Source organism: Lissotriton vulgaris, chromosome 2_1, assembly GCF_964263255.1.
Source record: "Lissotriton vulgaris chromosome 2_1, aLisVul1.2, whole genome shotgun sequence".
NCBI classification, from domain to species: Eukaryota; Metazoa; Chordata; class Amphibia; order Caudata; family Salamandridae; genus Lissotriton; species Lissotriton vulgaris.
Window position 1 is genome coordinate 851,930,570 of NC_141687.1, and position 26,549 is coordinate 851,957,118.

Here is a 26,549-nt window from a genome sequence, read left to right on the forward strand (position 1 = left end):
TTTGATCATTTCTTTGTTGAAACAGAAACGTTTTGGTATTGTTAAACAGTTATGTCCAGCAATCAGTGTGGTCAATAATTTAACTTCACAAACTGGAGAGTTACATCTATCATGTTGGAGTCGGCTTGCTAGAATTAAAATATCAGTCATCGTACATAATTCAAGCATCCATCTCTTTATGTCCTCTGCCATTAAATGTGAACTTTGTAAAATTGGAGACTTGATAATTAATAAAAATGTAGCTCATCATTTGACGTCAGAACTTTAAATAGAAATATAGAAGTGGCCGTCTCACTGACAAAGAATACATTTGTTACTGAGAAGTATCAGTAAAAGTATTGGCCAAGTGATGTGAAGTAGAGGTACTTTTGCTGTCAAATCGAAGAAGTGTTGGTAATCGCCCATTAAAAGTATTGCACAGTGCTGTATGGGAACCCAGGTGAAGTAGGGCGCGTGCCGGGTCTCCACCTCGGCTATTTGGCGCAAATGAAGCTCCCGCGCGAGGGGCAGGTGTGGGCAATTAGGCAGGGGAAGGGATTCAGGCGGCATTCTAAAGCAGGCTAGCGGGAGGACAACTGCTGCAGAGGTGCCCGGGGTGTGTCGTCGTTGTTTTTTTCACGTTGTCCCACCTTCCCTCCCTCCGAGGTAAAAAAAACGAGTACTGTTGCTTGCCACACTAGGACGGCATTGAAGTTTCCCAATTTTTCCTGTTGTCATTTATAGAATTTTTGGTTGGGGGAGGGGAGGAGGGGAGGAGGGGGGGGGGGGGTTTAAGTCAGTAGCGGTCTTACCCACTCCTAGGGGTGGGGGGGAAATGTCTAAACGCGGGGGTGGGGGAAGTTAGAAGTTGGGGTTTACAATGACATGGGGTGTTTTATATGAAGTTTTGATTGAATTATTGGAATAAAGTTTGGGGGATTTTGAGGAAAATGCAATTTATTTCATGATGTCATACTAAATATAGTTATGCGATTGGGTAAACTTCAACTGTCCTAAATAAAGTGGCCTTTTCTACTATGATGTACATGAGTGGGGCTGTGTTTATTGTGCAAAAGTGCTGGTACTCTCGCTTTCAAAAGAATCAAGTGCAGATTTTTGGGGCCTTATTTAGAGTTTGGCGGACAGTATACTCCCTCAAAACGTGGCGGATATCCTGTCTGCTTCATTATAAGTGCCATAGACTATAATGCGTTTGTGAAACTCTAAATAAGGCCCTCAGTATCTTTCAGTACCTTCCTATTGAAAGCACTGCTTACCTTGACACGCTTTCTAAGGTGTCTCACAGTCTTTTGTTTATTTCCTCAGAGATCTGAAAGGAAAGGTGGAGAAGGAGAGCACCAAGCGAGAGCTCATCTCCAATCAGTCCCACCTGAACGAGACGCACTGCGTGCACTGCCTTCAGCCCTTCCGGTTCCTGGTGAACAGCAAGCGCCAGTGCCTGGACTGTCACTTCTACTCCTGCAAGAACTGCAGCCGATACAACAAGAAAGAGCAGGGCTGGGTCTGCGATGCCTGCCGCGTTACCAGGTAATGGGACCTGTGGCTGTAGAGAGGGGACTTGGGTGCATGTGCCCTGATCTGACATGTTGAAGAATCCATCATAATCAGCAACAAGCATTTATAATGCAATCGGTCTCGCATTTGTGAAAGTTACAGCTCTTGGCATTGGAAATGACTATATTTTTTACTTTTGTTTTTTTATTTGCAGTGGAGTGATCATATTTGCATAGCATTATTATCATTTGTATGTCCTCGTGGTGCTGGAGAACTAGAAAATGGGAAATAGTTTATGAGGGAGGGGAGACAAGAGTGATATGCTGCCTGAAAAATAAACAGTAACAACATCCTGGGAAAAGCAAACACTCATAGGGAATGCAAGATTAAGTAAAGCATGTAAAATGTAAGCAGGAACAACATGGTTATCTTAACGCTTTTACACTTATTGTTCAGACATCAAAAAGTATTTGCCAGACATTCCTCCTCTTAGAGGCAGGGCTAAAAACTGCAAGATTCGGGGGTCTCTTGGAGCAGTAAGCAGGATAAAAGTATGATAAGAGTGATACTAGTGACCCCTGCATACATTAAAACTAATTAAAAGATCTGCAGGAACTGTAACCCTTTCGTCCCTGAAGACCTCCCGCGTATGGGATGCCCAATATTTGTCCAAGGGGACAAAGTCATGCCAAAAAGTTAGGCTATTCAAACAAGGGAGAAATTATTTAAAGCAAAAATCACTGGAAGAAAGCCTTGTGTCAACCATGGAGCACCAGTTTACCTGCTTAGAGAGGAAGGAAAGTGATCCCTGTCGAATATTGGTGTCCTGTGCAATAAATGCAATTAGGGGTGTGGAAGGAGGACATCGGGGGCTAAATCTCCCCGAATCCAACCGTATCTTTATGTGGAAAAAAAAGGAAAAGAGGGAAGAAATTGAGTGAGGAATGGCCCAAGGGAGGCTGTAGGAAAGCTAAGAGGGGTAAGCCAAGCACAGATCTGGAGAGCCAAAGTGCTGGCGAAGGAGCTGTAGAAATTTCATAGAAAATTCAGGTCCCAATTGAGGGGAGAAGTAAATCCCTGGAGAGTGAACAAGGTATCTGATGCCAGTGGCACCATAATCCAACCAGTGCATGCGTAGTCGCATTGGGTGATATTAATCCATCTGATATCTAGCGCCAAGAGTCAATAACGCAAGGGGCTCACAAACCCTGGGAGAGCGAGCAAGGTACCTACAGACTTCAGCACCATAATCTGACTGCTGGTGGTGCAGTCCTGTGGGGCGGTGATGATGATGTACGCAGTGCGAAGAGTCTGAAGAAGCATGAAGAATGCATGCCTGGGGCTCTTGGAACATAGGAGAGTACTCCCAGGGAGATCTATGGTAGTGTAGTTGTGTAAGGAGGTTAAAAAGGGGAGAACAGGAGCAGTGCAGTTGTGTGGGGAAGGGCTTACCAGGTTGAAGGCAACTGATCCTCGATTAGAGGGTGCATTGGCCCGGTCATCAGGCGTGCAGGGAGTCACTGCCGAAAGCAGTATGACTTATGATTGCAGGCCGGGGAGCAAAACCAGACGTTAAGTGGTGTGATGTGACGGTCGAGAGCTAGACCGAGCCTAATCAGGAGAGGAAGAGGAGCCAGGCACCCCGGGGAATGAGTGAAAGAAAAGAGGGGAAATTAAACAGTCATGCTGCACACAAGGATTTAATTAAATCGTAAAGAGCACACAGTCATGCTGCCCACAATGGTGTTATTAAAGCTTTAAGACATATAACGTGGGTAGACCAGTGAGTCTGAAGAGGATCTTAATGTGGAACAGAACTTAAAGATAAAGCGTGGCGGCAGTCACACTGATTATAATAAAGAAATGCAAGCGCAGGGTCAGTGAAGCGGGCGCTTTGCCAGGGCACTGGGCGTGGCTTAATGCGCCTGATAGAAACAGAACACCCTTAGCGATCTGTAGTTACAAACAGAGCTGCCGACTTTGGGCCTAGTGAACCGGGTTTGAGCCTCGGCATGGAATGTACAAAAAAACATGCCAATGGTAAAAAATAAATGTAAAGTCATTATAAATATAACTAAACAATGGTTGAATTAGGGTTACCGACAGGCATGGGTGCAAATTCAGGACGGTCAGTGTAAAAATTCAGGACAAAGGGTCAAAATTCAGGACAAATATTCAGGACAGAAGGTCAAAATTCAGGACAAAAATTTGGGACAAAACATAAGTTTTACAGACATATCAGAGGAGGTCGCACAATAATATATAAGTAAATAAACAACCAAAATAAATACAAGTCAAAATAAATTTATATAAGTGTGAGCCAATGGTGCACTTCACAGTGTTTAAGTATGCGAGCAGCTTTCCAAAGCGACATTGGGCCCTTTCTGCAACCAAGATTTGTGCTAGTAAGAATAAACATTAATAATTAGTATTTTTTATTTGTTTGTTTAAATCTGTCTTTTAAATGTACAGTGTGGTGTGCCTTCTCCTGTATGGGACTAGTGCAAAGCATTCTGCTTTGGTCTTGGCGCCATGCTGGAAAAAATAAAATAACTAACAGCGTGTTAGTTATTTTATTTTCTCCAGCATGGCGCCAAGACAAAAGCAGAATGCTTTGCACTAGTCCCATGCAGGAGAAGGCACGCCACATGCTGTCACTACAATTGGGCCCATTGTCATTCTTAAGTGCTAATCAGCTGCAATCTCAGAATGATGATGGGCCAGTCCACAGTCTGCACAAGGTACAGGAGGGGCGGCTGCAGGCAGCCTCTACAGATTAAAAGATACGAGCGAGAGGCCTGAGCGAAATCTGTTAAACTCACGGGCCCCCTACCATGGGAAACAGCATTCCTTACTGAAATTTCCTATTTCGATTTTAGTATGATGTCTGTAGGCGTCCCTAATTTGAGATCCCCAAATTACGGACGCCTTACAGACATCATACTAAAATGACGGACGGTCCGTGAAATTTACGGACGGTTGGTCACCCTATGTTGACTATGTACATTTACACGATTGCTGAACAAACCATGCAGGAGAACAAGCAGGAGGGGGAAGTGCATGGAAGAGGGGCCCTGAGAAAGCATTGTATGAGATGCAAATGCCCTGTGTGTTTGTTAGCTCTAAAGCCAATGCAGGAGGGGAAAGTGAAGGAATTGGCACTGTAGGAAGCATCTGATGAGCATTGGGGAATTTCTAGCTGTCAGGCCTGTGACGAAAAAGTCATTAACAAAAGTGCTTTGAAACTGTAAATAAAATGTACAGAGTAAAGTCACATGTAATATGGGAAGTTCTCATGGGAGGTTACAACAGTAGAAAAGGAGGGACTACTAAAGACATGAACCAAAGAAAAAGAAGCATTTCCAAAAGACAGTTAAAGGAGCCAATTAAAAACATGGGAGGAAGATAGGCAGATATTAAAGCCCATATTCTGAATACAGTATTTCTCGAAGAGACAACGCAAGCACAGTCTAGGCAAGACATATAAAATAAATCTACTCCTAGAAATGAGGTTTCCTTGGTGCACCATGAAAGTACTGAAATATTTCATGAATGCCCTATCCCTATAAGGGTCTGCAGCCTTTTAGCAAATTTGACCCCAATAAGTTCAAAGAATTTTCAGAAGAGACGTCTACTCTCCCTTAAGTCATCTACAAAAAATCTGTTAACTTGTTTTGCTTGTTGGAATTTGGGAGAAGTATCACACCCCACCACTTCCATGGAACTTTTCCTTCATGTAATGGCTATGTCGTTAGCTCTGACCCCATTTCTCCAAATGCTTGTCCTGCCCCATTGCTGGGAGCAGGACTGGCTTTAAGGGCAGTGCGACCGTTGCAGCTGCACACGATGTTGACTTTGGTAGAGGGGCGGGGGGAGCTGTTGTCTTGGCTAGGGGTAGTTTTGACTCATCGTAAAGTAGTGTGGAGGGTTCATGTACCTATGGCAAAGAATCATGTAGATCACAGAACTGAGTGTGAGTGAACTATGACTAGCCCTATAAAAACAAGCATTTTTTTTATTTTAACTCTTTTGATTGAAAAAAGGCATGCCATAGTTACAATACGAGATTTCACAGGTGACTAATAACATACTTGCAGGTAGTACATCCATACGGAAGTAGACCCGTTGACATAGGACCAATATCAACGATAATATGTAGCTAATGCACAGCATCACTATACCCCCCAACTCTGGGCGACTCACAGATGTCTCCCCGATAAGAATGCTATGCCCCCTCATATTTGTGACCATTTTGCCAGACACCCACGGGATTCGTATTTGGGCTTTTCCGTTACCATACTCCAGTCCATATCGTTAGCCCAGTCAGCGATCGTCGGTGGTCTCAGGGCTCGCCACAGTCGTGCAATATTTTGTTTGGCCACCATGAATCCCAGAGTGGCCCAGATTCTCTCCTTGGCAGTCAGATCAGTGGGATCCCAAATGTTCAATAGCACCAATTTAATGTTACACTACACCTGTTTCCCCAATACCTCTTCAATCATGAGCACCACGTTCCCCCAGTGCTTCTGAATCCCGGCAAACTCCCAGAGAATATGAATGAAGGTGCCCTCCTGCCCACACAGTCTGCCACAACCACAATCTTGGGTATACCCCATATGGACCAGTGAGGTCCCTGACAAATACACCCTGTGGAAAATCTTTAATTGGACCAAATGGAGTTGGGAGGAGATTGCAACCTCACGGGGAGAACCCACTCCAGCCCACGACTCGTCGTCCAGACCGGCCATGTTGTGGTCCCATTTACCTCTCAGACGAGTCAGGGAATATGTTTTTATAAATAAGAGATATAGCCTTTTCCGGCAGGTCGCCTTCTAGGATCCTATCCTCAAGGGGGAGGAGTTAGGCAAGACGGTACCCATTGGGAGAGCTGCGAACAGGGCGTGTCTAATCTGTTGATACCGGAAATATTCTGTTTTTGCCATCTCGTAACTCTGCTGAAATTTGGAAAAGGGTATGACTGCACCCGATTTCCAGAGATCACCAACCCTGGAGATCCAGATGAGATCCCATTTATCAAAGCCCTTATAGCGAAACAGCCTACCCAACTGATCACAAAGCCAGAGCGGCGTGACTTGGGTGAGTGTGCCTTCCCAGCCCAGGCTCCAATTTGCATCTTTCCACACCTGCAGGGCATGTCGAGTCGGGCCGGATAGAGCGGGATTCAGAGACCGTACGTACAACGCACTTTCAAAACCACCTCCCGGGAGAAGCCATCTGTCGATCCGAAAAGCCGGGTCGTATTGCGGTCTATATTGGTATTGGTTGATGGCAGCGGGCTGCGAGGCCCAATAATACCTTTTGACGTCCGGCAGTCCGATACCACCATCAAACCAACCTAGTGTGTGGCAAAACAGGGGGGGTTTACCCTCTTACAGCAAATCACGAACAACACTATCAAGTTCTTTAAAGTATGAAGCAGAAACTGGAAGTGGGGTGTTCTGCAGTGCGTACAAAAATCGGGGAAGATACATCATCTTAAATAAGGCTGCACGTACCACGAGAGTCAAGAGCAGCAACTTCCAATGCTGAACATCAGACTTGAGACGTATCAGTCGCGGCCGAAGATTGTGGTCATAGAATTTGGAGAGATCTTTGGAAACCCATATTCCCAGATATTTGAAGCACTCCTCAGCCTCTGTCAACTAGCAACCCCGGAGGAGTGAAGGGCACTGTCCGTAGAGAAGATAAAGCACTGACTTAGACAAAAAAAAAAGCCTTTTCAATGTATTAGGTCTCACATTTCCGAGCGTTAGAGCTATTGGGATTGTAAATGACAATTTCTTTTAGTTGTGGAATTGTGTGCAGTGAAATTGTGTGGTGTGTAGTGTATTTGAGTGGAAATTATGTGTCATGGTGTGCAGTGGAATTATGTGGATAATAATTATATAGTATTGAGTGCACTGGAATTATGTGTTGTGGGATTGTGTGTTAATGAGTGTACTTTACTGGATTGGTATTTTGGATTCAGTGAAATGTAGTGTAATTTAATTATGTGGTGTGCTGTTGAATTTTGTGGCATGATGTGGAATTCTGTGGTGTGGATTGGATGAATGCGCTGTCGTTACATAATTGTAAAGGTGACCCTGCCTGCCTATTTTTAGTAGACTATATATATATATATATATATATATATATATATATATATATCGATATATATATTTGGATTGATTTGTGCGCTGTTCAAAAAAGTTGCTGGTAAATGTAGGATTAAGCAATTTCCCTTAATCTGATGAGTGGCTAATTAGCCAAGTTCATGAGTACAGAATGATCTGTGCTTGGCATATACAGCGCTTGTTCCTTTGGTATGTTTTATTTGCAGCATGACACGTGAAAGAAGAAGTATTTGAAATCAATGTTCTTGTGCCACAGTGTGGTGAAATACTATGAAGAGCGAAGTTTAATTTACACATTTGACCTTGGCCGACTTAAAAAAAAATGTGCGTGAAAATAAAATCAAAATCCAAGCCAGGATGCACACATGCTCCCCTGCACTCTACTTTTTGCAGTATTATCCCTGTAGGGTGGACAAATCCACTCCAGATCATAGCGGCGACTGCCAAAACACTTAGTTATATTAAAGGTGATTCCAATCTGGCCTGTATGATGTGCAGGGGTAAGAGACAGATCTACACCATTAGGAAAAGATTGATGTACCTAGAAGTGGGCATTTACGGCCCTCTGATTATAACATAGAACTACGACAGAGTATTGTGCTTATATCGATACGGCTTTGCTGCCATTTAGCAGCTGTGTGTGGTGGACTGCAGACCTGAGGGGTCAAAGGCTAGAAATTACTGCACAGCCCCCCCTCCCCCCCCCCCGACTTTCAGGTTTATGATTTATAGCAACGATGTCAGGCGAGGAGCAATACACTCCTTCATTTGTTGTCTTTGGATAATGAGGCAAGGACAATGGGAAACAAACTTCTATTCTATGTCTATTATTCAAAAGAACTGTTGACCAATTCTGTAAAATGCATTTTAAATGTTATTTTCCTTAGAGCATAGCATTAGTTATTTACTAAAACAACGTGCAAGTGGTGTGAATAAAGGTTTTTTAGTGCATTGAAATACCTTTATTTCTTTTTTTTCTGTTTAAAAAGTTTTTATTGGATTTTCAAGGATAAGAAATACAAGAGAAAATAAAGACAATAATATGAAATAGTCATAATGTACATAGCATATTATAAAACATAGGTAAAAGAAATATTATAATGGTTTAATATAAGCATAACATTAGGGAGGTAAGAGGGAGAAAAGAAAAAGATAGAGAAAGGAAAGATAGAAAAGAAAGAAGAAGAAACCGAAGGGTATGAAAGTTCCAAAAATTTAGCAGAAAAAAAAGAAAGGAAAGAAAGAAGTAGGAATTAGTGTACAGAAATATGAGTAGAGAGATATGATGAAAAGGGAAACCAAAGAAGATCAGATTTAATTTTTTGTGAGATAGAGATGGAGGAAACAGTAGCTATTCTATGTTCGTCACAAATAAAATTCCACCATGTTAATGAAGATAATTTAGAACTATCTTTCCAGGATGATAAGATAACTTTGAAAGCTAATGCAATAAAAAGATCAAATAACATGATAACAGAAGATGAGTCAACAACATCAGGTGAAGAAGAACCTAGAAATACATTTTGTATTGATAATGTAAGATCACACTTAAAAATGTTCATGCATATAGACCAAACAGATTTCCAAAACATAAAAACATTAGAGCAATCATAAAGTTGATGCTTCAATGTGCCAGTATCATTAGAACAAGACCAGCATAAAGGAGATGAAGAGGGAGAAAACTTAGAAATACCAACAGGAGTGATAATAACTCTATTATAAATAAAATATAAAGATTGGGTACTACGAGCAGCAGCAGAGACTTTAAATAACTTAGACCACAATTTATCCCAAATTATAATGGGAAAAGAAATGGATGCCAGTTTCCCATGCAATTTCAGTAGGGGATTTAGGTCTCTTAGTAACATTTATTAACAATAACTTATATACAAGAGCAGCTTTAGGTCTGTGTGTGGGAAATAAAATATATTGGTTAGAAGATGGAGTAAGAGAAGGTGTAATAGCTGGAAGGTCAACAGTATTTAATTGTGATTGTAAGGCACTGGAAATGATAATATATACTTGAATACAGGGGTCAGGTAAATGGTATTGTACTTGTAAAGTAGAAAAAGGAATAACAGAAGTTTGAGAAACCAATTGGTAGACAAAAATTATTCCATTCTCTTTCCATAATTTGTAGTAAAATGATTTACCTTTATATTTAAGATATTTGTTATACCAAATTGTGGAGGATAAAAAACATTGAAAGGGAGTAAAACCATTAGAAAATGTATTATATAATAAACTCTGGGAATATTTTAAAATAGGATTATTTGACATGAAAATTGCAGTTGGACATAAAAAGTACATTCTGAAAAGAAAAGTCCTTAAGTAAGGAGCGTTCAAAAACAATCCATCTGGGAACAGGGGTGTCAGCAAAATCATGGGATAAAAAAAAGGCTTGCTTGATTAGGAAAGCTGAATGATATGCTCTAAAATCTGGAAAACGAACACCACCCTCAGATTTAGAATGAATAAGCCTAGTAAGAGCAATACGCGGATATTTCTTGTTCCACAAAAAATGTATGCAGGTGGAGTTAATTTTGAGAAAAAGGAGATGGGAATTCGAAAAGATAACATAGATATTGTGTAGAGAACATGAGGAACAATCATCATTTTAATGGTATCTAACCTACCCCACCAGGAAAGATATATGGGGGACCATGTGTGAAGAAGTGATTGAATGTTAGTGAGTAACGTGTTAAATGTAAATTTAAGTGTAGCATGCAATGAGGTGGAAAACCAAATAACAAGATATTTCATTTTTGAAGGACACCAAGTAAAATTAGTATCATCAAACATAAACTGATAACATATGGAGTTTAAGGGTAAAACGTCTGTCTTTGAGAGGTTTAATTTATAACCGGAAATGCTGGAGGATAAATGGACTACTTCCATAAAAGGCGGGAGAGATTCAGTAGGGTTTGACATGTAAATTAACATATCATCTGCATAAGCAGATACTTTAGTTTCAATGCAAATATGAATAAAATCAGAGATATTTGAGTTACTACGGAGACGCTCCAGGAATTGCTCAAGGCATAAAACAAAAAGTAAAGGTGAGAGCGGGCAACCCTGTCTTGTACCTCTGGATAACGAAAAAAAATTTCGAAAAATGATTATTAACAAAAATACTAGCTCGAGGACCGGAATATAATAATTTAATATAAGAGTAACAAGTGGGGCCAAAACCAAACCATTGAAGAGTTTGAAACATAAATTTCCAATTAATGCGACCAAATGCCTTTTTGCCATCCAGTGACAACGCTGCAAGGGGAAATTTTTATTTTTTAGCATGAGAAATAATATTTGCAAACATTTGTGCATTATCTGATGCTAATCTACCCTTCACAAATCCAACTTGGTCAGTTTTGACCAATAAAGGAATAAGTAATTCAAGTCTTGTTGCAAGAATGTTGGCAAATATTTTACAATCATAATTGATTAAAGATATAGGACGGACATTTTTACATTGAGAATGGTCTTTGTCTGGTTTGGGGATGATGATAATTAAGGCATCCATAAAAGAGCCAGAGGCTTTGGCATCCTTAACAAAAGAATTAAAAAGTATTAAAAGGTGAGGGACAAAAATGGAAGCAAAAGTAGCATAGTATTCAACAGGTAGACCATCAGGACCAGGGGCTTTGCATTTTTTTAAAGATTTAATAGCATTCATTATCTCCTGTGAAGTGACCTCCTTCTCCAATGCATCAAACTCATCAGGAAGAGACAGGGGGAAGGGTGGCTAGAGAAAAAGGTATCTAAATTTTGATTAGAGGGAAATGTGTCCTCAGAATAAAGAGAGATATAATACTCATGAAAAACCTCTGCAATATCTTCATCTGACTACACCATTTTTTTAGTAGATTCATTAAAGATGGGATCGATATTTTTACGTTCAGATTTATTTTCAAATAATTGGCAAGCATTTTACCTGCTTTATTTTGACCACCATGATATTTGGAGAAGAACATTACAAGCTTCAATCGTTGCTAATTTATTGAGTTAGATTTGGCCTTAATTAATTAAAGGAGAGTAGAAGGAGATTTGGAAGTGAAGTAAGTATGTTCTAGTGATTTGAGATGTTGTAGCTGGTCAGTATATTTTTTCTGCATGGCCTTCTTTTTATTCGAGACATACAAAATAGTGAAGGCACGAAAAGAGGCTTTGAAGGCATCCCAATTATTAGAAACAGAGGTGTCCAATGGATTATTAAAGAGAAAAAATTCTGTAATAAAAATGGTGGCTTCCTTAATATAAACAGTGTCAGATAATAAAAAACATTAATTTCCAGCAGCTAAAATGAAGGGGAGTGAGTGAGAGATCAAGTACAGCATGGACGGGAGCATGATCAGAGAAAAAAATTGACCCAATTTCTGAGGATTGAATAGAAGGGAGCAGAGGCTTACTAACTAGAACATAATCAATCCTAGAACGAGTTTGATGCATTTTGGAAAAAAAAGTATATTCAAGTGAGTCAGGATTACATGTCTTCCAAACATCATAAAGTGGACGAGAGGTAATGGCCGATTGAAATGTTTTATGAGATTTATCAGGGGTAAACTTACACTTAGATAATCTATCGGAAAAAGGGTCCATCCATTGGTTGAAATCACCAGCAACAACAATATTGGGACAATCTATGGAAGAAATTAAAATTGTAATGTTATTCCAAAACTGTGGATCTGGTTTAACAGGGCCATAGATATTCAACAAGACTAGAGTCTTGTTATGTATAACAGCCTTTGCCATTACCCATCGTCCATCATCTTCACTCTGCGTAGACAAAATTTGTATAGATAATGACTTATGAAATAATATGGAAATACCACCTTTTTTGCTAGATGCAGGAGAGTAAACAATTTGCCCCACCCAATGCCTTTTCAACTTAAGTGATTCTGCATCAGTACAATGAGTTTCTTGGAGAAAAGAAACCTGAGAATTAAGCTTGGATAAATTAGATAATACCTTTTGTCTTTTGATGGGGTGTCCAAGACCCGAACTTTCCACGTGACAAACTTACACATATAGGAGGGTAAGACACAAGTGGATGTGATACACAGAAGGAGTACAGCTACAAAAAATAAAACAACACACATGAGATGCATATACAGTGAACATCGCAATAAAACACACAGTACCATTATATACAGACATCAAATTGAGTAAAGTGAACAGCTCAAGAATAAGCAACGAGCAGGTAGGAAAAGATAAAAAGATTGAAGAAAGAAAAAAGGGGAGGAAAAGAGATGAGGAAAAGAATTGAACACAGAAAAGAAAGAAAGGAAAGAAACAAACAAACAGATCAAGGCAAAACAACCAGATCTGTAAGAAAAGAGGAAAACAATGGAGAGGGTACATAGTGACGCAGTGGAATGCGGACCTCAGAAATAAGAATAAGAAGATAGTAGATAGAGAACCTCATACAAATGAGAAACAAAAAGAGAAGGAAGCAATTCATGTCAGAGAAAAGTAAGGAAAACATAACAAATGAGTTGGAAGAGGCAATCCGGAAAGGCTAGAGAGAGAAAGAAGAAATCAAGTGTTAGTATCCATTCCACTGGAAGAAAGCTTCTGAAGAAAAAGTTTGAGTCTTTCCGGATCATCAAAAGTACGTGAACGCCCATTATGTGTAATCTTGCAAAGACAAGGATGTAGTATTCCGTATTGAATATTAAGATGTCTCATCTGAGGGTGCAAGGCAAGGAATTCCTTACGACGTGCATTAGTTGAATTGGAAATGTCCTGTAAGATGAAGATATTATGACCAGACCAAATAAGACGGCGTTTGAGTTTAGCTGCCTTCAAGATACTCATTAGTTCAGTAAACTCATGATGATGCCACAAGGTTTCATAGCGTTGGTGTTGAGGCGCCCTAAGCGATGTGCTCTTTGTATGTTGAGTGGAGTGGTTGAGGACGGAAGACCTAAAAGCTCTGGAAGGAATTTCCGAAGAAACAGTACCATATTTGACCCTTCAACATTTTCCGGAAGGTCATAAAGGCGTAAGTTATTTCTAAGATTTCGATTTTCAAGGTCTTCTGTGTGGATTTTCAGTTTATGAATTTCTTGCTCTAGTATTGGTATCTTTGTAGATAAGTCCTGTAGGTCAGTAACACGTTATTCCAGTTGTAATACTTTGCCCTCCATAACAATTCATCGCTCCTCAATTTGTTTTAGCTTTTCATTTGTTGCAGACATACATTTATTTTATTTTATTTATTTATTTTATTTGTGCGATTTTATATCAGAGCACTTTGCATAGGACCCAATTTCAAACATAAGGACTGAAGGTTACAAGCGGACAAAAGAATTTGCAAATTTTTGACTTACATAAGAACCGGGTTGAAAACATACGGACTTAGGATTAAATACGTTATTAAAAGGTACAAACAGAAAAAATTGCAAATGTACAAGAGATAAAGTTACACACGCAGGAGATACAAATGGATAAATTCTAGGCATATACTAGTGATATCTCTATCTACTTAGGGAGGGGATACACATGGATATACTCTAAGAGTCACATAGGAAAGGTAGAGAGCACAGCGGACTCCTGCATAAACTAGTGCTTAGAGTTATCTCTATATACATAGGGAAGGGGTAAGACTGGATATACTCTAAAAGTCACATAGGAATGGTAGAGAGCAATGCGGACTACGGCATGTTCTAGTGATTAGAGTTATCTCTATATAGAGGGGAAAGGGATACACATGGATATACTCTAACAGTCACATAGGCGACGAGTCGTTAAAGTTATCTCTATATACATAGGGAAGGGATTCACATGGATATACTCTAAAAGTCACATAGGAGACTAGTCATTAGAGTTATCTCTATATACATAGGAAGGGATATGACGGGATATACTCTAAGGGTCACATAGGAATGGTAGAGAGTACAAAGGTCTACTGCATACACTAGTGATTAGAGTTATCTCTATAAACATAGGGAGGGGATATGACTGGGTATACTCTAAGAGTCGCATAGAAATGGTATATGGTGCAAGGACTAAAGCAAATACCAATGATTAGAGTTATTACAATAAGTCAAAGAGCAGAGTTCCATAAGTGTGGATGCAGTCACAGCACAGAGGGAGGGTGGGTGGGATGCAAGGGTATGGAGGGAAGGGGAAGCAGAAAAGGGAGGAAGCATATGAGGATCATCCACGGGGAAAAGATTTAAAGGACGAGGGAGTGGGAGGAGGGCTAGAGTCCCGAGAAAACTGTCCGAAAACAGCAGCAAAGTGTCAGTCAGGATAGCACAAAAGTCAAGAAGTCCAGGAGAGAAGGTGGGAGCCCAGGTGGGAGATGGAGTTGGAGGCCAGCCGCAGGCGCATCGCCATCTTGGAGAGCTTGCGGTCATCCGGCTCGGTGGGCGTGAGAGTGCGCAAGGTGGTGAAGGTGTTGGTGCGGTCACGCGTTGGCCGTGGGGCGCTGCCACAGCAGCCGGGACATAACAAGTTCCAGTGAAAACCAAAACAATCCAGAGGCACTGTCCTCGCAGTGTATCGGGGACCGGACACAACCACGCGCAGCAGCCGCCCGACAGGGGTAGTGGATCGGATCAGGAGACCTGTGCCAAACAGAAGTAGTCACTGGCGTTGCGGGGCGTGAGGGCCAGGGTCCCCCAAAGCACGGCCCACCCCTCGGAAGTTCCTCTACCGAAGGCTGTTCGGGGCTGAAGGCAGGTCAGGCAGGTATTGCTGGGCCCTGTCGGCAATGTTGAAAGAGCATAGTCCCCCCCTGGGGGACAACCTGGAATCAGGCGCGGAAATCGGGGCTAGACAAGAGGCCGGGGAGAAGTTGGGGCGAGCCAGAGGAAGCGGCGATCGCCATCCGAAAGTCGCCGCCGGCCGCCATCTTGGAGTCAGGCAGGCGCTGGGAGGATTCCCTCGGTGAGGGTCGCCATCAAGGTAGGGCTAGATGGTGCTATCTCTCGTCAGCTTTCGGGACAGTCAGCTAGAGTCTAGCCAGGCCGGGGGAGCGCAGGTCGCAATCCTACCTCCCAGCGGCGGCCGCAGTCGGTGGAGTCCAAGGCGAGGTGCCGCCCGCCATCTTGAGCGCCACCGCCCTCTCCCTCCGTCCCCCGAACTTCATCTAAGATAGAATCCAGAACAGTGTTCTGAGAGAAGTGAATAGAAGACGGTGGGACATTTTTATGTCTCTTTGGTTTAGTGCCTGTTACAGATGATCTGGCAGAGTGGGAATCGTTGGCCATTAAAACGTGAAGGAATTACAAAAAAAAGACAATTGAGTAGGTAAGTCAATACAGAATCCAATGGGAGTAGAGCTTGAAGTGTGGATATAAGTAGATAGGAGCTGGAAATGAACAATTAACAGTGCCTCAGAAAGGAAAAACAGCAATGATAGAGGTTTCTTCTTTCAGCATTAGCGTAAGAAAAGATAAGCACAAGTGGATCAAATTAGCAGTCGGGAAGAGGCACTTGGTACTGGAAAACACAAGGCTGAGACCTTGACTAGTGCAGAGATATGAGTATTGCATCAATGATGTAATAGTAATGGCAAAGCAATAAAAGAGCACGGAGACATGAGCTCAGCGACCAAAAATGGCAGCCACCCACATCACCAATATAAGAAGTATTGCCATAAATATGAGATAGGCTTAGGGGGAGTGAAATCAGAAACAGTGCATACATGAATCGTTGCACCTGCCCAACAAACCGATTATGACACTCCATCAAATAAAAAAAAAAGCCTGTCAGTAGTGAAATCGTGTCCTGATAAACATGTGGAGGCACTCCCTGAAGTTACATGCAGGACTAGGCACCACTGCCATTCAAAATCATTTTGTCAACAATAGTCCATAAAACAGGTTGGCAATTTTAAAGTTCCTTATACTAACTGAATAGCAGAGAGAAAAATAAAAAAAAAACGGGTCGATGAGGAGACGGGAGCGTTGCGACCTAACATGGCCGCCGCCCGCGTCTCAGATGCGAAAAAAAAGACTGCATTCCGAAACGAGGAATTGCAGGCAAGAAAGCGGTCTCAATGCGTTCCATTGTCTCACCGCATGCTCCGACCTCGATTCCCAACACTTAGGGTAGAAAGCGGCAAAAAAAGCTCGAAAGACGAATACGAGTCCCGCTTGAAAGCGGAGCTCACGCTGGATCCGCCATTTCCCTTCGGCGTCCAAGTCACTCCCCCCAAATACCTTTATTTCTAAGAGCATATTTCTTGCCAAGCTGCACCAACGATATTGCGTGCTTCAGGATCTCCTAGTGCCCGCATGAGAGATCCAGCAACACTACCCTCTTTTCCGATGCGGAGCTAGCATACGGTACGATATGGAAAGAGGTCCAACTAGCCAAAGAAAAAGAATAAAACAGGGACAGCCTACAAAATGAGAACACACGGCAAAAAACACACAGCCTATTATTTGGTGATAGGACTTGTTTTTATATCAACCGCATGTACTGACATTACAGACTGACATCCGTTAAAAGATTATAGCACGAAAAACGAGCATTATGCTAAAATCATGGACGATCTGTGTAAGTACTTGGCACTGGCAGTTGTGTCCTTATTGAATAGCATGGCAAAACCTGCAAATATTATGCGTGGAGAAATTCAGCAAATCCGAGGCAATTCTACATGGTGGTGTTGTGGTATGCTGCTGAGTGTTAATATGGTACGGCGATTTTGTGGTGGACTGAGGCTCACTTTGGCTGAGTGGTGTTGTGCCAAGATGAAGCACTGCTCTCGCTCCTCTGACCTGCCATCAAGAACCCAATTATAACAGAAAATTAAAACAAGTCGGGTGAAGTGTGTCCCTGAGTCACTCATGTTATGTTTTCAAGCTTCAACACTTTGCTTTGTTGAAGTAGTCTCTTAAGGTACATACAAACAGCTACAGTGTACTGAAACAGTAGTTGGCCGCTGCTCCTGATCACAAAACTGAAGTAATGTTTTGGAAGCACCAGCCAATGAAGATCCAGTAAATAAGACACACACAGGAGTGAACCAATAGTAAGCAGTAGGCGGGATTACACTCTGTATAGTGATTAGTACAGGCCTTGAAGGCAGCACATACATGATGCCTAGCCTCGACCTAAATAAAGCCCACATTGCATTTCTTATTGGCGGGGCTGTGCTAATGGGCAAAGCCTCAAAGGAGAAAGCCAATAAAGACTTCTATTTATCAAAAGACAAGAAAAGGCATGGACATGTGTCTGTTCCCAGATTGACATTTTTTTCTGCAACTTTTTGCTGTATGGGGCTTTACAAGGTTGAAAAGAAACTTCAGGTGAATGGAAGTGATTGCAACAAGGGAATGTTAGCTTATGAGTTATGGAAGAGACTGATTCTTAATTTTAGTAATTCATTCTGTGTTATAATGTGTCAATTTATATGGAGACATGTTTTGCATGTGGAAATGGCTACAGGGACGAAGGGAAGTGAAAAAACGAGAATTGTGATGAAGGATTATTCAAATGTTTCTTTTTGAAAAGGTGTGTTGTTCGAGCATTCGTAAAAGTGCAGACTGTAAGGAAATGCATCTTTTTGCATGTTCAACCCGATATTTTTGGACTGATGCTGCTGGTATTCCTACTCTGAGAGTGCACTGACGCATGCTAATCAGAACTTAGTGCCAGTGTTCTAACCCATTACAAAGTGTTTGTCGAATTGACTATGCCCAATTGGCAAGGACTGACTTACTTATTAGTGCCTAGTATATGGTACCCAGGAAGTGTAAGGCTGAGTGTCCACCCAGCGCTGCAGCACTGCTTGTGCCAGCCTGTGTGTGACAATGCTCAAAATGGTCCCAGCCTGTCACTGCAGACTGAAACAGCAGTGGTAACATTGCTAAATCGACTTTGCCAATGGCAAAGCCCCCATTTTCTTAGTAATATATGTAAGACTCTCCTAAGGAGGGCCTGGAGAGTCCTAAGTCAAGGAGCGGTATCATATTTAGTGGTACATGTATTTTTATATATGTCTTACCAGCAACACTTCTAAAATCTTGTTTTGCAGTGAAAGAGCTATTATAAATTTAGCTAACGCAGGGTTACCGCCTGACCCTTCAGCCCGGCTAACCTCTGAATGGGACTACCTAGCTGGGTACAGCAAGGTGTCAAATTAATCGTGGCATTAAACCTGACTCGATGCCCAGGTTGAACTTAAAGTCACTATTAAAGAAATGCAACTTTTAGAAAGTTTCCATTTTGGACCCAGTTTGTCCAGTGGCCTCACACAGTCACTGGCCAACAGACAGCATTCTGCCCACCTGAGGAGTTGTGTGAACGACTCCCAAGCTTAGGAACAATAGTAGCTTGCTACAGGGCGAGATGTTACTTCCCCTTTACAGGAAGCCACTCAGGGTGTTAGCTCAAACGGCAAGCATCGAAGGCTTCATATAGCATTCACATTCCTCAGGGTCTGCCCTTTATCCTGGTAGATAGACTGGAGACAGGGACAGAGAGAAGAGACCAGTGCCCAAGCCAGTTTGCCCATGGGCGTTTAGCCCACAGATAGCCACCTCTATGGTGGCCTACCAAGCTCCTGACACCCGAGGTAGGGTCCCGACATCTTGAGAGGGGGCAGAATAGTGCACTCTGGAATTGCTACATGCCGCACATAGCTGGAGAGTTGTTACCAAGTGGAAGGGGATCTGGTAGTCCATTGATTAGTGATTGCATCTTACCCCAGGTTACTTTCTGGGAACAAATATGCGCCCTGGCTCTCCAATTAGAACGTTTTTGAAGAAAAAGTTTGAGTTTTTCCGCTAATCTTGCAAAGACAAGGATGTAGTATTCCTCAACACCAACGCTACGAAACCTTGTGGCATCATCATGCTCTTTCTGGAGTTTACTGAACTAATGAGTATCTTGAAGGAAGCTAAACTCAAACGCCGTCTTATTTGGTCTGCTCATAATATCTTCATCTCACAGGACATTTCCAATGCAACTAATGCACGTTGCAAGGAATGCCTTGCCTTGCGCCCTCAGATGAGACATCATAATATTCAATAGGGAATACTACAGGGAAAATTCATGCAAAGACCAAAGGAGTGACTTAAAAGAACAGTGGACTGACCCTCTGGAACCTGCACCAGGATCAGAACAACTGAAGTAGCCTACATCGGCAAGTTGGTAGCCACTAAGGTATATTTGTTACCAGCTGTCGCTGAGCATCCCAAGAAAACAATCCTTAATGGCCAAAAGTAGCATTTGAGTCAGTCGGACCCAGTAGTGCCATTTGAGTCCAGATCAGTCACCCAACACCAACCCCAACCAAAGTACATCACTGGGACCTCTGTGGATCGAAAACAGTAGCCCAACCGCTGCTGGGCTTCTACGCTATCAAAGAGGACTTCGAGTGACCCCAACCTCTGTGGCCAAAGTCATGCTACTTGACCTATGGACAGAGGAATAACCACAAAGACACCCGCATTGACCACACAGCTCCTTGAGCATCCTTGAACATCTTCATCTCCTGCATCCGCAGTATCAAGACCACTGCATTGAAGTCAAAGGCGGTTGTGCTGTAAAGTTTCGAGCTGGACTGGAAAATGCTCTGGTGGCCCGGTAACTGTCCAAAACAAACCCACTGGCTCTCCAGACCTTCTCCCTGTTCGATTTGGTCTAACTCTTATAAACTTTTCAAAAGTTTACAAACTTTACGGTTGCCAATGCTTGTTTGTGGTTGGATTTAAAAAATAAGATTTGTTTGTGGTTGGATTTAAAAAATAAGATTTAAAAAAAAATCTGTATTACTGGAACCCACCAGTGGATTTTTATCATCCTGGACTGTAACAATTCATAAATATATAATCTATTATTATTAATTGGAGTTGTATTTCTTTCATTTTGTGTGGCTTTCTAATTTCAATGTTTGGTACTGTTAAATGCTTTAACTAGTTCCTTTGTTCAAGCCTTGCTGATCGAAGCCATAGCTACCCAGGTTTGAGCCTAAGGTTGTGCAAACGAGCCTGACTGGACCCAAGACAGTTTTTGCAAATGTATTCTACAGTAAGGCCACACAACCATACCATACAATACACCCAAATCCTCACGGAGACAGAGGAGACGAAGTGCAGGAAGCAGGGAGTGAATTTCAGTGATGAGGTCCAAACAAGTTGAAAGACTAGTACTATTAGTTCAGGTGTTAGTAGACGACTATGGATTGCTGACTGAAGATTTATGGGGCGATGCGTACCTAATGAGAATAATGGTTCTGTAGAATAATGGTTCTGTAGTTAGGGGATAGTCTGTTCTTCGTTTTACGGCTAGGGCAAACAGTTTATACAAAGCTTGTTTTTGGTAGTTACTATCCTACTTGGTGAGCACAGCATGAATTATGGGTATATCATGGAGGTCTTAGAGAGTCTTGATGGTGACATCTATAACATTATGAGATGGTGAAGATGGAAGTTGGGGGAGACCTACTAGTAGGTTGCTAGAACAGTCCCACTTTTTTAAGATTAATGCAGCAATGGATGTAGGGAATATTTCGTGTATGTTAAGCAGCTGGTATGCAGTAGCATGTGATGTGTTTGTTATGCAAGACTGCAGGCAGGGTTGAGGATTTCATCTGATGTCCTCCAACTGCTTACTGCATTCTTATTAGACCTCTAGATTCTTGACCTTTATTGAACCTTACTGTTAGAAATGGGATCTTAGATGGCAGTGGTTTGCACCCTGTCCAAGTAGGGACCCTCACTCTAGTCAGGGTAGGGGAGTCACACAGCTAAGACAACCTCTGTTCACCCCCTTGATAGCCTGGCACGGAGCAGTCAGACTTATCCCTGAGGCAATGTGTAAAGTATTGTACACATGCACACAGTGAAAATGCTACAAAAGGAGTCCACACTAGTTCAAAAAAATTGATAAAATATATCTGAATAAAATAAGAACAAAATGACAAACATCCAACAAACACAAGTCAAGATATTAATTTTTCAAAGATTAAATAAAGTTCAAGTTGTTAAAATCAGGACAAAGTACCATAGATGCGTCAAAAATCAAAGACGAAGCGAGGCGCAAGGAAGGTGAGGCGCCCAAAAAAACAGGTGATAAACTGGTTCCTTACTACTACATGGCAGGTGATGCTGTGTTTTTGGACATTCACTCTCGGTTCCTTACTGCGGTACTGTGTTGATGAAGAAAATTGCACCCTGGGACGATGTGTCGAAAGTCAAGTCACGCTGCATTGTTCCACAGCTTTGAAGCAGATTCTGCGTGAGAGTCGGGGGGATGCGTCACATACTTTGGTGATGCAGTGCCTGAGACTCATGCAGCAGAAGTTCTGCAGAGGTGCTGCGACAAAAAGCTAGGGCCTGCATTGTAAGCCGCAGTCATTGCGTGTAGCTGGAACGTCGACCCTGTGCAGGCAGTGACGATGCATCCAGTTTTGGCGGTGCTGCGCCGATTCCCAATGACGCTTAGAGTTGAAACATAGGGGTTCTCCTTAAAAACACCAGAATTCACTTCCAAGGGCTCAGAAACTGGATTTGGCACCACTTGGCAAGTCAGGACACTCAGCAGAAGAACCCAGGCACTGGCTGGTAATCTTTGATGGCCCTGAGACTTCTGAACAAGAGGCAAGCACGCTCAAGCCCTTGGAGAACCTTGGAAGCAGGATGTAGAAAGCAAAGTCCAGTCATTTCACTCCCGCGACAGAAGCAGCTGCAGCAGGCCAGCACAGCAAACCAAACAGCAAAGTGGCAGCCTCTCCTGACAGAAATCCAGCTCTTCTTCCTGGCAGAATTTCCTCAACCCAGAATGTTTCTGAGGATATGGTGTCACAGGTCCAGTACTTATACCCATTTCAGCCTTTGAAGTAGGGAAACTTCAAAAAGGATAGGCTTTGTAGTGCACATGACCCTTCTTTTCCTTGCCCTGGCTCCGGGCACACTACAGGGGGTTGACATGACTTTGTGTGAGGACAGGCACAGCCTTATTCAGGTGTTAGTGTCAACTCCTCCTACCACTCTAGCGCAGGAAGACCCATCAGCTGGTGCTGGGCATCAGGATATGCAGGACACACTTCAGCTCCCTCTGTGTGACTGTCCAGAGTGAATGCACAAATAGCCCAACTGCCGTCCTAACCCAAATGTGTATTCAACTAACAAGCAGAGGCACAGAATGATTAAAGTAAGAAAATGCCAACTTTCTAAGGGTAAACACAAGGAGATGATGGACGGAGCACTGAAACTTTTCAGACACTCACCCCCAGTCACAGATCTGGGTAGAATACATCTTCATTCTTTTGCTCACTTCACCACCTCAGTTCAGACCCAGATAAATGCAAATCAGTCTTGATCCTGTGCCTCATGGGAACAGTCCAGCCCGTACTGCCAAGCCAGGTCTTCCCAGAAGCAAGCATCCTGGGACTGGTTTCTGGGTAACACCCATCATCAGCCAGGCTAGCTTTAATACAGTGGCAACGTTTCAGGTCCAGGGAAGACATGGCTTGGCAGTTCGGCTGGACTGTTCCCAGGAGGCACAGGGTCAAGGTTGATTTGCATATAGCTGTCTCTGAACTGGGGCGGCGAAGTGAGCTAAAGAACGATGATGGATTCAACCCAGATCCGTGACTGGGGGTGAGTGTCTGAAAAGTTTCAGCGTTCTGTCCATCATCTCCTTGTGTTCGCTTTGTTCGCCCTTAGTTGGCGGGGTATGCCCAGACGTGGATCCCTTGCTCACTTTGCCACTGGATTCAAGCTAGCGTGGCTGATGAGGGCTGTTAGCCCGAAACCATTCCCAGGATGCTTGTTTCCAGTCCAGGGAAGACATGGCTTGGCAGTTTGGGCTGGACTGTTCCCATGAGGCACATGGTCAAGGGTGATTTGCATACAGCTGTGTCTGAATTGGGGTGGCGCAGTGCTCTAAAGAACGATGATGGATTCAACCCAGATCCGTGACTGGGGTTGAGTGTCTGGAAAGTTTCAGCACTCCTTTCATCATCTCCTTGTGTATGCTTTGTTCTCCCTTAGTTGGCAGGGTATGCCCGGACATGGGTCCCTAGCTCACTTTGCCACTGGATTCAAGCTAGTCTGGCTGATGAAGGGTGTTACCCAGAAACTGGTCCCAGGATGCTTTTTTCCGGGTCTGGGAAGACCTGGCTTGGCAGTTTGGGCTGAACTGTTCTCATGAGGCACAGGGTCAAGATTGATTTGCAAATAGCTGGGTCTAAACTGAGGTGGCGAAGTGAGCTAAAGAATGATGATGGATTCAACCCAGATCTGTGACTGGGGGTGAGTGTCTGAAAAGTTTCTGCGCTCCGTCAATCATCTCTTTGTGTTTACTTTCTAAAAGTGGCATTTTGAGACATGCAATTTAAAAATGATCTTCACTAAAAGATCCAATTTTCTACCAGCTCCCAATTGGAAAATACACTTGTAAGATGTTACGAGACAGCTCCGGTGTTAACCTATGGGGGAGATAGGCCTGGCTGTAGTGTTAAAAACAAATATTCATTATTTCATGTTCCATGACATGTAAAACACCACGTTACATGTCCTGATACACTGCACCCTGCCCATAGGGCTACCTCTGGCCTTCCTTAGGGGGCGCCTTACATATAATAAAAGTGAAAGTTTGGGCCTGACACGTGAGTGCACTTGCCAGGTCGAAATGGCAGTTTAAAACTGCACACACAGACTCTGCAGTGGCTGATCTGAGACATGTTTGCAAGGCTACTGAGATGTGTGTCACAATCAGTGCTGCAAGCTCACTAATAGCATTTGATTTACTGTCCCTGGGGTCACATGGTGCACTGTACTAGGGTCTTATTAGTAAATTAAATATGCCAATCATGGAGTACTCAAATACCATTACATTTTAGACAGGAATCACTTGAACTTTAGCACTGGTCAGCAGTGGTAAGGTGCCCAGAGTCCTAACACCAGCAAAAACTAAATGGAGCACACTGTCAAAAATAGAAGGTCAGAGCTAAAAGACTAGTGAAACCATGCCACAAGATGCCATGTCCAACACTTATTGAAAGCAATATTCATATTGCAATAGAAAATTATTAAATGTAGTCATGATTTACTACTTTGGGTTTGGTGGTAGTAAATAGATGTTGACATTGGCTGAAAAGATCAAATATGAAGATTACATTTAAGTTATTTATTTTACCATTTAAGAAACAAGAAATAAAATAATTGATATATTCAAGCCATAATAAATTAATGCAGACATGCGGGTAAAGCTGACCTGGAGTGCCTGCTCGGCTCTTTGGCTTCCAATCAATGCCTAAAGATAGGTTTCCCAAGCTGAATGACGTGTATTATCCTGTCGCAGTAGGTATGTGCATGGAGCCTTTGGCCTACAGGTTAGAATATGGGATCGTATCAGGAGTATCTAGAAATGAAATTTCCAAAGATGCACTCCTTAGTATCTTGTGAGTTCATCCAGTGAATTATTTGATGCGTGCTAGCAGGCTGCCCCCTCTGCTCCTGGGTGCCTTACATAAGAACAAAAATCGCTTGTTGGTGCACAAATGGACCCAACTGCTACACCGCTCTGTGGCTGCATGTGCTGCTAAGCAACTCATTCATCCAGATGTTATCTCAAGATGGAATCTTTCTTTTGCATATGAAGAGTTATTTCATTTTCATCATTCATATTTATCCATGACTAAGGATATATAACACTTGCTGTATTTTCCAATGCATCATAATTTCCAAGTGTAATAAATAAATTCAACGTTTTGCATTTCAGATCTCAATCCTTCGTCAGGGGATTATTTATCTTGTCACAAAAAGTACATCTCTGCAAAAACAAACAAACAGAACGGATATAAGTTCCTAATTATGAGAAACCAATACTGTTAAAAATATCAAAATTAATGAACAATCAATGTGTTAATCCTTTGTTATCAACATATTTCTAAATCAACAATCACATTACATGTATAAGCCACTTGCAGAGTGGCAGAACTTATTCCAGTCTATTTACGCTGTGTCTAGTATCATTGCTATGGCCTCAAACTGCTACAATGTATAAAACAGAGATTCGTCAAATGAGGTCTTAAAAGTGACATGATGTCAGTCATCCTACTTCTATTTGTAAAGTCAACCATCTGCCTCTCCATGTGTGGTGAGATCCTGCAATCTCAGTGAGTTCTGCAAAGGCTCATCTTTGTGTGCTAAATATCAAAAACCATCACCTATTATTTAAGTCATACTATGTTTGAGGAGATATGTAAGAAGAGATGACATATGAATAGTGTGCCAGAATTCCATACTTATGAATTTGGTCAAACTTTTGAGTAGTGAGTGGAGTTGTGTGTTGCCTATTCCTCATCGAAAAAAATGTTTGTGAAGTGAGTTGCCTTTAATAACCTCCAGCTTTCGCCCGTGAGGCTAATGATAACAGGAACCGCCATCTTAAAATGTGTGATAAGTCCTGGGCTTCTCTCTAATGTAAAGCTTCAAATCCCTTTAAAGCGTGCACTTGTATGGTCCAGATGCAGAATTGTGAAAGAAAGAAACTTTATAACTGAGAAAATGAACACCGATATGTATTCAGTGATGGAATATGAGCAGGTTATTTTTTGTTACCCAGCAGCCATCATGAATTCAAATCACATGGTGTTAATGATCAGCAGAACTGCCTTCATAACATATGTGATGAATATAGTGCTGCTTACTCATATTGGATCTCTAAATCAGTGGAAAGGCTATAAAGGAATTATTTGTTTTAGAAAAATTATTTGACTTAACAACTAAAATACTCAACACTTGTATTCTGTGTGTAACGTAATATATCACACTACAGGGCTGTCATGTAAGTCTCTGCTGTAACCGCGTCCTGGGGTATCCTAGGTACACTAGACGATACAGGCTAACTCTGCTCCCTGTATACATGCCTGCTGGCAAAACAATATTTTGCATGAGTTAAGGAACTAACCTATATTACTGATGTTTTCTGGCCATGTGATTGTGATAATAA

The 26,549-nt window shown here is 42.2% G+C and overlaps 1 protein-coding gene across 5 annotated transcripts in view; it reads left to right on the plus strand.

Moving 5' to 3' along the window:
* The window catches only part of MLPH (melanophilin), a 398,235-nt gene that overhangs the window by 148,454 nt on the left and 223,232 nt on the right, over positions 1-26,549 (plus strand). For all 5 annotated transcript variants that reach the window (XR_015308428.1, XR_015308425.1, XR_015308426.1 and 2 more), the window contains exon 3: positions 1,306-1,527. Coding sequence is in view for 1 of the 5 variants with exons in the window: in XM_086956304.1 (XP_086812430.1) it covers positions 1,306-1,527 (222 nt within the window). In the remaining 4 variants the exon portion in view is untranslated. The remainder of the gene's footprint in view (positions 1-1,305; positions 1,528-26,549) is intronic.